The sequence below is a fragment of the Mercenaria mercenaria genome, chromosome 14 (assembly GCF_021730395.1).
Source record: "Mercenaria mercenaria strain notata chromosome 14, MADL_Memer_1, whole genome shotgun sequence".
NCBI classification, from domain to species: domain Eukaryota; kingdom Metazoa; phylum Mollusca; class Bivalvia; order Venerida; family Veneridae; genus Mercenaria; species Mercenaria mercenaria.
The window spans coordinates 33,091,449-33,103,479 of NC_069374.1; the positions used below are offsets into that span (position 1 = coordinate 33,091,449).

The 12,031-nt window shown below is 38.1% G+C and overlaps 1 protein-coding gene across 2 annotated transcripts in view; it reads left to right on the top strand.

Annotated features, from left to right (window-relative positions):
• LOC123527206 (uncharacterized) overlaps nt 1–4,249 on the top strand; it is a 10,386-nt gene extending 6,137 nt beyond the window's left edge. For both annotated transcript variants that reach the window (XM_045306531.2, XM_045306532.2), the window contains exon 5: nt 1,005–4,249. In XM_045306531.2, coding sequence (XP_045162466.2) covers nt 1,005–1,827 — 823 coding nt within the window. In that variant the 3' untranslated portion in view covers nt 1,828–4,249. The remainder of the gene's footprint in view (nt 1–1,004) is intronic.
• The last annotated feature ends 7,782 nt before the right edge of the window (nt 4,250–12,031 follow it).

Genomic DNA, 12,031 nt, shown 5'->3' on the forward strand with positions numbered 1-12,031 from the left:
AGTTGGAAAAGTCATATGACCAAAACAATGTCGGTGTGGAACCTAACAAAAATAAAACGACTGCTTAGAAATAGAACACCTTGCTCGAAATCGGGAGGTTGATGGTTATAGTCCCGGACGAGCCATATGAACTCCGTGATTTCTATCTGAAAAAAAAACAACAATGAAAGCTAATTAGGTAAACTGACCGACGGTAGTAAAGATATAAAAACAAACAATAGCGCACTTAATTGAGACTGCTTGTTTGAATGTGAAACAAAGACTTAAAAATGGTACCTTGTCTTTCCCTATTCCATCCCCTCGGTGCGATGGATACCAACAGGCTTGTTTTGTTGGGTTTAACGTCGCACTGACACAATTATAGGTAATATGACGATTTTCCAGCTTTGATGGTTGAGGAAGACCCCCAAGTGCTCCTCCGTGCATTATTTCATCACGGGCGGGCACCTTGGTAGAACCACCGACCTTCCGTAAGCCAGCTGGATGGCCTCCTCACATGAAGAATTCAACACCCCGAGTGTGGCTCGAACCCACATCCGTGAGAGGCAAGTGATTTGAAGTCCGCGACCTTAACCACATGTGATATATGTAAGTTGTAGAACTTGTGTCACATTTGACCTTTAATGAAGTAATATAAACGTATTTTAGTCAAAAGTTTGTTTTCAGATTGTTAAAAGAACCATGGACGTGCAATAATTAAATGAGCCGTGCCATGAGAAAACCAACATAGTGGGTTTGCGACCAGCATAGATCCAGACCAGCCTGCGCATCCGCGCAGTCTGATCAGGATCCATGCTGTTCGCTTTTAAAGCCTATTGGAATTGGAGAAACTGTTAGCGAACAGCATGGATCCTGACCAGACTGCGCGGATGCGCAGGCTGGTCTGGATCCATGCTGGTCGCAAACCCACTATGTTGGTTTTCTCATGACACGGCTCAAATACTAACTTATACGTATGTAAGGTGGTGATCAGGAAATTACTGGTATTTCTTTTTAAATTTCAGATATTATGTAGTAATGAGGTACACGAAGCAGACACCTAATGAATTCCAGCAACAAAATGAAGAAAAGTTTGACATTTTAAAACAGACTGAGAGTCTATCTAATTCCAGACCAGACTGGCACCAGATTGAAAAGTTTGAGAAAGACGATTGTACAGGAAATCCTATTATAGTAGAATTCACTGGGGACTCATTTCTCTACAAAACGGCGTCGGGTAAACGCAGTAAGCAAAACTGCCGGACAAATACTGACTCTGGTGTGTGGCTAGTGTATGAACTATACGGCGTAACCGCCAGACTAGAAATAATCAATGTTTCAGACAGGCATGGTTATGGCAGTAATATTGGTGAATCTCTTACTGAAGGCGGAAATTTGGCAGTACCAAGTATTCCGGAAGAAACAGAAGCCGATTTGGAAAATATACCAGTAGAGAATTTAGAGGAATGTTTACCAGGTGTTTCAGGGTCGTCTCGTAACACTCATCCTCGACCTGTGAGTCATCCCAATACAATTGCACGTGGTATAAGTAATATAGAGGACCCGGTGTCACTGGATAAACCAATCCGGAAGAACTTTACCAAGCTTAGAGACACGTTTATTGTGAATGAATTTATTGACTATATGTTTGAAAACGATATGATTACACGTCAGGAATTTGAACAATTTGAACAGACGAGTCAGCAAGATAAGACAAAGGCTACAAAGAAGGTTTTAATGAATTTATCAGCTCGACCAGTCAGTAAAAAGTTCATGTTAATGGCATTAGAAAATACAAAACAGCAGTTTTTGATTCCATATTTTTTTCCAGATGAAGAAAAGGAATGAGAAATCATATATAACAGACACTTTTGAAATTATCTAGTTATGATTCCAATTTTTATTGCTTTAATCAGGTCACATGGTACTCTTTCTCGGACATTGTAAACATCGCTCAGCGAATACTTAAGTCGTCATCCATGCACAATGCCTTTTAAATGTTTAATGTTTAATTCTGTAATGTTTTAATTTGGTTGGAATTATGAGAATCAATTTCTGTGAGAATCAATTTATTTTTACTTACAGAAGTAAGTGCGTGATGTAAACTGTAAAACACTTGTAAGTTTGACATGAAAAAATCTGCACACTTAATGAATTTGCAGCTTTTATAAATATTTTACGCTGAAAGAAGCTGATTCAGTTCTGTAAGATTATATTCCCCTAGATCGTATTCAAATTGTTTTTTCTCGATTGCTGTCGTTATTAGTCCCCTACTGGTTGAAAACCAGTTTCGGGGACTATAGGAATGCGCTTTTCCGTCATTCCGTCCGTCCGTCCGTCCGCAATTTCGTGTCCGGTCCATAACTCTGTCATCCATGAAGGGATTTTAATATTACTTGGCACAAATGTTCCCCATGATGAGACGACGTGTCATGCGCAAAACCCGGACCCCTAGCTCAAAGGTCAAGGTCACAATTTGAGGTCAAAGGTCAACAGGGCTTTTTTCCTGTCCGGTCCATAACTCTCCCATCCATGAAGGGATTTTAATATTACTTGGCATAAATGTTCCCCATGATGAGACGACGTGTCATGCGCAAAACCCGGACCCCTAGCTCAAAGGTCAAGGTCACAGTTGGAGGTCAAAGGTCAACAGGGCTTTTTTCCTGTCCGGTCCATAACTCTCCCATCCATGAAGAGATTTTAATATTACTTGGCACAAATGTTCCCCATGAGAAGACGACGTGTCATGCGCAAAACCTAGACACCTAGCTTAAAGGTCAAGGTCACAATTTGAGGTCAAAGGTCAACAAGGCTTTTTTCCTGTCCGGTCCATAACTCTCCCATCTATGAAGGGATTTTAATATTACTTGGCACAAATGTACCTCATAATAAGACGATGTGTCATGCACAACTTTCAAACCCCTAGCTCAAAGGTCAAGGTCACACTTAGCAGTCAAATGTTAACATAGCATGAACAGGGTCTGTTTCGTGTCCGGTCCATAACTCTGACATTCATTAAGGAATTTTAATATCACTTAGCACAAGTGTTCCCCATGATGAGATGACGTGTCGTGCGCAAATCCGAGACCCCTAGCTCAAAGGTCAAGGTCACAATTGGGGGTCAAAGGTCAATAAGGTTTTTTCCCTGTCCGATCCAGAACTCTGTCATCCATCAAGGGATTACAATATTACTTGGCATAAATGTTTCCCATGATGAGACGACGTGTCATGCGCAACACCCAGTACCCTAGCTTAAAGGTCAAGGTCACACTTTGAGATCAAAGGTCAAGAGGATTTTTTTCCTGTCCGGTCTATAACTTTGTCATGCAAAGCAGGATTTAGATATCAGTTGGCACAAATATTCCCCTGGATGAGACAACATGTCATGTGCAAGAACCAGGTCCCTAGGTCTAAGGTCAAGGTCATATTTAGAGGTCAAAGGTCAAATTCAAGAATGACTTTGTACGGAACATTTCTTCTTCATGCATGGAGGGATTTTGATGTAACTTGGACCAAATGTTCACCACCATGAGGCACCCTTGTTTTTAGAATTACGTCCCTTTGTTGTTACTATAAATAGATTTTATTGTAACTTTTTTATTACTGGCGGTAGAGAAAAATCGAGACCACTTTTCTGTGGTACAGCATGCATGTTACATCCAATTTTTAGGTGTATTTTGACCTATCTCTACCTGGTAAAGAGTTTCTTGTGGACTTAAATTATATAGATTTTTTTTTTTTTTTTTTTTTTTAAAGATTAATTTCCCTTTGTTGTTACTATAAATAACTTACATGATAACATTTTTATAATCAGCCAAAAAAATTCAATATGAAAACAACTATAGGTTTTTATATATATAAATTTTAATCCAAGTGTTTTGTTATAGCATATTGTATATATAGTACAATATTGTTTATACAACATTGACAGATATCAGTTCATTATGTTATACTGCAGTAGAGAAAATTAGGTGCCTTCCAGTAGGGGACTTTGTATTGCATGGCAATACTTCATTCACTTGTTTTACGATGTGACAAAGGCTAGAGTATACTTATTTAGGAATACCCGGATAATTTTTTATATCAAAATGTGATTTTAGTTTTACTTGTATATATATCTATAAATCTACAACGCAAGTTCATTTTTTTTTCAGCCTTCGATATCTTATATACCCATTTTACAATAGTTTATGTAGAGTCCTTTGTCTGAGAAAAATGGTTTCCGACTGGGCATGTTCCTATTCTTCTTATAAGACTTATTTCAGTTATTGGTGCCCGCCCACTTAGCTCATTTGGAAGAGCAAATACTAGTATCTACGGATCGCGGGGTCGCGAGTTCGATCCCAGGGCGAGGCGTATACATGTTATCTGTGACGATTTGTTAAAAGACATTGTGTCTGAAATCATTCGTACTCCACCTCTGTTTTAATGTCGAGGAGTTGTTAGTTACTTGCGGAGAAAGTTTTGTACTGATACAGAATCCAGGAACTCTGGTTAGGCTAAATGCCTGAAATAGATCTACAGTAACTGCTGAAAAACGACATTAAACCCCCCCCCCCACCCCCCCCCACAAAAATCAATTATTGTGTTAAAATGAAATAGACCCATATGGTTCTGGGACGATCTGTGTATGAAAAAAATTGGAACCACTGCCTTACCCTTGCATTATCGTAAGAGGCGACTAATAGGGTCTTAACACTTGGTTTTGCTGTAACTCTGTGATTCCAGCAGGTATGCAAATTTTGATTCCATACCTCATGTTTTTATTTCGATGTAAATGAGATGTGAAACCAAAATTTGTAGTCCTGTTTGGCGCCATATAACCTATACTGTGTTGGTGCGCCGTAAAACCCAAATAAATAAGTAAATTAAAATGAAATAAAGGATCTGGCGAAGTTGAAATATGTATACGACAGTGGTTGCCATACACTATTTCAGTTGTATGTTTAAAATTTATGTTTCTCAAATAATCCAGTTTAGATATTTATATATATAATACGAAGTATTTAATTGTAGACTTAATAGATCATGCTTAGTTATCACATGCTTGATGTCGGAATGAAGTGACGCAGTGTCATAGTTTTAACAGGATCACAATTTACTGTACCGATAAGGGGAGGTAACACTCACTGTGTGGAGTTTGTAATGTTTTAACATTTTGACATTGACGTCGTTTTAACCAGAATACTTTGGTCGAACTGACTCGGTCTTTAATAAGTAAAGAATGAAAACAGTTCGTTATTGCAGCATAAAAGGCTAACATGTGATTTAAAGAATGTTACATTATGTGTCTCTCCACATTAAATTTACACTATTTGTTAAGCTCAATTCATAGATCTAAAATTAAATGTCCTCTATGACTGGATTTTCTGTAATTTAGAATTTCGTTAAACTTGATCTTCAGCTTTCGTATAATTTTCGATGATTTTGAAGGTCATGTTGTTTCACAGGGACATATTTATTTATATACATGTGTAAAACGTGCCTATGTAAAGTTCATTATTCATTTTCTTTTTGCTGTATTACTTTGCAAATTTTAAACTTTGAAACATAGCATTACTTCGAGTTCTGGACATAATCATATTAGGATGGACTTAATCCTATAAGGCTGGACATAATCATATAAGGCTGGACTTTATCATATAAGGATGGACTTTATCATATAAGGATGGACTTTATCATATAAGGATGGACTTAATCATATAAGGCTGGACTTTAACATATAAGGATGGACTTTATCATATAAGGATGGACTTTATCATATAAGGATGGACTTTATCATATAAGGCTGGACTTAATCATATAAGGATGGACTTTATCATATAAGGCTGGACTTTATCATATAAGGATGGACTTTATCATATAGGTCTGGACTTAATCATATAAGGCTGGACTTAATCATATAAGGATGGACTTTATCATATAAATCATATAAGGCTGGACTTTATCATATAAGGCTGGACTTTATCATATAAGGCTGGACTTAATCATATAAGGATGGACTTAATCGTATAAGGCTGGACTTAATCGTATAAGGCTGGACTTTATCGTATAAGGATGGACTTAATCGTATAAGGATGGACTTAATCGTATAAGGCTGGACTTTATCGTATAAGGCTGGACTTTATCATATAAGGCTGGACTTTATCATATAAGGCTGGACTTAATCATATAAGGATGGACTTTATCATATAAGGCTGGACTTTATCATATTAGACTAGATTTAATCGTATAAGGCTGGACTCAGTCATATAAGAGGCTGGACTTAATCATATAAGATAAGGCTGGACTTAATCATATAAGATAAGGCTGGACTTAATCATATAAGACTGGACTTAATCATATAAGATAAGGCTGGACTTAATCATATAAGATAAGGCTGGACTTAATCATATAAGACTGGACTTAATCATATAAGACTGGTCTTAATCATATAAGGTAAGGCTGGACTTAATCATATAAGATAAGGCTGGACTTAATCATATAAGATAAGGCTGGACTTAATCATATAAGACTGGACTTAATCATATAAGACTGGTCTTAATCATATAAGGTAAGGCTGGACTTAATCATATAAGATAAGGCTGGACTTAGTCATATACGGCTGCACTTAATCATATAAGATAAGGCTGGACTTAGTCATATAAGGCTGCACTTGATCATATAAGATAAGGCTGGACTTAATCATATAAGATAAGGCTGGACTTAATCATATAAGATAAGGCTGGACTTTATCATATAAGATAAGGCTGGACTTTATCATATAAGATAAGGCTGGACTTAATCATATAAGACTGGACTTAATCGTATAAGGCTGGACTCAGTCATATAAGGCATGAGCTAGTTTCATAGTTTTCAGTCATAAATTAGAAATTCTATGTACCACTGTAGAGATATATTTCAATCGGAATGTTATTACTATATAATTCTTTTAGTACAGTTGTTCACAGATATTTCGCTTATGTTTATATGTGGGACCTCCTTTACCTACTGGTTACGGTCATTGACTTCAAATAACTTTCTCCTCACCTCAGAGGGTTCTAGCTACTTCGTGGCCAAGTGGTCAAAGTCGCTGACTTCGAATCACTTGCCTCTCTACGATGTGGGTTCGAGCCTCGCTCGGGGCGTTGGATTCTTCATATGAGGAAGCCATCCAGCTGCCTCACGGAAGGTCGATGGTTCTACTCAGGAGCCGGTCCATTATGAAATAATGCACGGAGGGGCACCTGGGGTCTTCCTCCACCATCAGTGCTGGAAAGTAGTCATATGACCCCAACAAAAAGCTTGCTCCTCTCCTGACGTCATGTAAGGAGGTCATACAGCCGGCGTATGACTGGCCAGTGGTTCTACCCAGGTGCCCTCTCCTGTCAGTATTATGCCTGGAGTGGTACCTGAGGGTATTTTTTCTTCACAATACATAGCTTAAAACTTGCCGTATGACCTGTCTCTTGTCAGTGTGGGCTTGTAATGGTGTAAGTTACTCATATACAGCATTGTTTCCTTGAACACGGGCATTTCGGAAGTCTTTGTTACAATCTGACTAAAGTACTTGATCTTCTAAACGAAGATCTGAGAACGACCCATTCACATTCGTCTTCTGTATATTTTGGATTTCCAGTTTTGCTATTTTTATTTTATCCAATCAGACGACATGTTCGAATGTCAAAGAGTAAGAAAAATGTGCAGTTATTCCAGGGCTCGAACCCAGGACCCCTCGCTTACAAAGCAAGTGGCCTACCGATTGAGCTAACCGGCTATCTGATACATTATGACATAAGAATTGTAAATATCAAAAGTCAAGGCTACAGGTAGATTTGCAAGATGTTGTAAGTTAGGCTCTGATTGGCTAGCGAAAGGGTCGTCAGAACGAGGCAATGAATAGGTCGTTCTCAGATCCTATGCGTAGCGTAATAGGATATGTACTTTAGTCAGATTGTCTTTGTTATACATTGTATTTTGTTATTATATTAAAATTATTGAAAATCATTACAGTTGTGTTGCTACAATGTTTGCTACAACTTTTGTGATTTCTACTGGGATTGACAGGCGAGTGGGGATTGGCAGGCGAATGTAATTGGAATTGACAGGCGAAGGGGAGTGGCAGGCGAAGGGGATTGGGATTGACAGGCGAATAGGCATTTGCAGGCGGATGGCATTGGGATTGACAGGCGAATGGGGATTGGCAGGCGAAGAGAATTTGGATTGACAGGCGATGGGGATTGGCAGTCGAAGGGGATTGGGATTGGCAGGCGAAGGTAATTGGGCTTGACTGGCCAGTGATTGACAGGCGATGGGGATTGGCAGGCGAAGGGGATTGGGATTGACAGGTGAAAGAGGTTGGGATTGACAGTCGAAGGGTACTGGGATTGACAGTCGAAGGGGACTTTGATTGGCAGGCGAAGGGGATTGGGATTGACATGCGAAGAGGATTTGGATTGAGATGCGAATTGTGAACGGGATAGGTAGGCGAATGGGGATTGTCAGGCAAAGTGTATTGAATTGACAGGCGAATGGGGATTGGCAGGCGAAATGGACTGGGGCCGACAGGCGAATGTGATTTGAATTGCCAGGAGAAGGGGATTAAAAGGCGAAAGGGATTTTGGATCGACATGCGAAGGGGATTGGTATTGACAGGTGAAAGGGATAAGCAGGCATATTATAATGTAATGTCCAAACAATAGTACCAGTTTCATGAAATAATTTAAACCACAGAAGTGCACATGTACAAAATATGACAGAACCTGTCGGGGGAACAGAAATACTCGACTATTCTAAAACATTGCTGTTAAACAAAGTTGAAATAAAAACAGGGACAAAACAAGTACAAAGTTGAATCACATCACAAAACTCAAAGGGCAGCAACTCTCGACTGTTTAAAAGCCCTGTCACTAAAAAAATGAAACATCATTCTAGCATAAAACTGCTGTCATTGTCACTTTTCGGGGGTGTTTTAATAGGAGAGAAAACGTGTGTTAACAGAGAGATTCTCGCGCTCGCGTGCTGTTATAACACCTTTTTATATTATGTACGTGCCGTAGCAAAGCGTAAACGTATTACGGCCCCAAAACGGATAATTCAAAATTAAATGACGTCAACGTGAAAAGAACAACGTAGACTTTACCGCGCATTCAAGGAAATTTAATGACGTTGAGGGACAGTATATTCATTTACTTGTTTTTTACGCGTTTTATGCTAGATTAGCGTTAGCACACATGTTCTTTTCGTGTTATAACATCTTCAGAATCCTTCGGGTACCAACCAATCCCTCGGGATTCTGCAAATGTTATAACACGAAAAAACATGCGTTATCCCTACAAAAACAAATACAAAATTGAACCACAGAACTGTCATTGGACAGGAACTTTCGGCTGTTTAAAAAGCCCTGTCACTAAAACAGTTGAAATAACATAAAAAAGACAAAACAAGTACAAATTAGTATCACAGACCTTTTCTGTCTCTAAGTATGATTCACATAAGAAACACTATAGTGAAAGGTCCATAACTTTGACAGAAACATTAGCCTTGCGTGTCAGAATATCACAGGTAACAAGTGGGCGAAGTTCCATTCCATTCCCATAAGTGGCTACTGAGATACCAACTTAAATACAAGAACTTTACTAAATATTGTTTAGTTGAAAAAGGAATAGCTTTGCAAAAATACGAAACAGAGTTATAGAATCCATAAAGAGCATATCTACAGAAACATGGAGGGGACATGGATTTCATGTCCAGAAATGAGACCGTGTTTTGAAGAGTATTGTCCCTTGATTATACTTCAATAACTAAATAAATGTTGTAATATGAGTATAAATATGAGAATATATCATTTAAGTATACCATGTAATGCTTAAAATCTGTCATTTCCTACAGAAATCAATGGAACTCGGGATCAAAATTAGTTACTTATTTCAAACGCTTAGGGAAGCAAGAAGATAATAATTTATCCTGTCACTTGCAGTATTTTCGACCCGATATCAGGGTGCCGTATATCTTTCTTGATATACCGTCAGTTGATCATGTGACCAGTGATATACGGTCAGTTGATCATGTGACCTTATGATCGATATTGTTGTCATAAGAAATTTTGCAACGAAACCATCATCATTGTGTTGGAAATGTCCGAACTAAGAAAATGAGTGGTCAAATAATGAGTTTTTATTCAAAAACGAAGAAGTTATTGCGATTTTGCCGGTAATCACGTCATTATATAAGTGACGTCATTACGAATATGACGTCATTAAAGCGGTTGTCGCACACTTATTTTTGTAAAATAAATTGCCAAATATCGGAAAATGAAGTAATGACAAGATAAATAGAATAATAGGTTAGTGCCTAAGATGGAGAAAGTTTATCTGGCTCGGCTCCGGACGTTATCAGGTTCGCCTTCGGCTCACCCGATAACCTCCTCCACCTCGCCAGATAAACTTTCTCATCTACGGCACTAACCTATTATTCTCTATTTATTTTACTAAAAATTATATTGAAAGAAAATGTAAATATTGCAGATTACTTCAATAACTTAATACATATTGTCAGATAATGCTTTTGATGTCATTTGACATGTTAAAGATTTTTCCGTTCTATATTTCAGTAGGCGTAAATTGATACGATACACCCGATAAGCTGTTTTCAAAGGAGACAATTTCGCCATTTAGCTAGCAAATTGGCTTAGATTTCAAAGTATGTTTTATTTTACCTCGTGGCCACGAGATATAACTAAGATAAAAACAACAACAACAAAAAAACAACAATTTCTTAATTCGTGGCCACGAAATATAAGTAAAAAAAAAACAAAAAAAAAAACGATTTTTGCTAATTCGTGGCCCCGAATTATAACTAAGAAAAAATACGTATTAGCAAAAATCGTTTTACGTTTCTTTTTAGTTATATTTCGTGGCCACGAATTAGCAGAAAATTTCTTACTTAAAAATACATATTATAGAGCGTCAAAGAAACAAGACAGCATACTAATACATACATGTACATTCCACTATGGGTATCTTAGTTATTCAATAATTCACTCAATACAGAACGGCAACCCTGGCAAAACATACTGTCCACTATGGGTACGCTGGCTATAAATACAAGTCACTATGGGTATCATGGGTATACAGAAAGGCCTATCTAGATATTCTGTGCATACAGACAGGTCATACTGGCTACCCCAGTATAATACTGGCAAATATTGGTATACTGAATGTACAGACAGGAATTTCTGGGTATTTTGAACATACAGAAGGGCCAACCGAGTTTCCTTGCTTTAGACAGGTAACTCTGGATATTCTGGGTATACAGGCATGTCATCCTGGCTAAACTGTAGTATATATAGGCTACTAAGGGTATCTTCGATTTACATACACACCATTCTGTGAATCTTTGATACATAGACATGCCATCATGGCTATACATTCAGGTAACTTTGGATGGCGAGCTACCTATGTATCTAAGGTATAGAGACAGGCCACTCTGTGTATATAGCCTGGATATACAAACATGTCATCGTGGCCATATATACTGGCCATTATGGATATCCCGGGATTACATTATAAGCCTTTCTGGGTCAAAAACCTGGGTATAAAGGCACACTATCGTTTGCTATACACTAGGCCAGTATATGCGTTGAGTATGCTTGGTATATAGACAGGTCACCTGAGTGCATCATAGGTAGGCCACCTTGAGTATCCTGGGTATACATGGGTATCCTTGGTATCCTGTCAGGTCTTTTTGGCTAAAAATACAGGCCATTATTGGATCCTGGGTACCGCTATTTATAAATTTGCTATACATAAAGACCACTCTGGGTATACTAGGTATAAATACAGGTTATCCTGGTTATATATTTGGAAAACTATGGGAATCCTAGGTGTACAAACAGGCCTCTCGTCGTATCCATTGTAAACATACAGGCTGTCAGGGCCATATATGTATGCATCGATAGCGCAATGTAATGGATCTAAGTTTGCATGTATACAAAGGATACCACGGGTGACATGTATGACTGTATTCCTATAATACCCAAAGTAACATATCATATACTAATGTGAATTGCAAG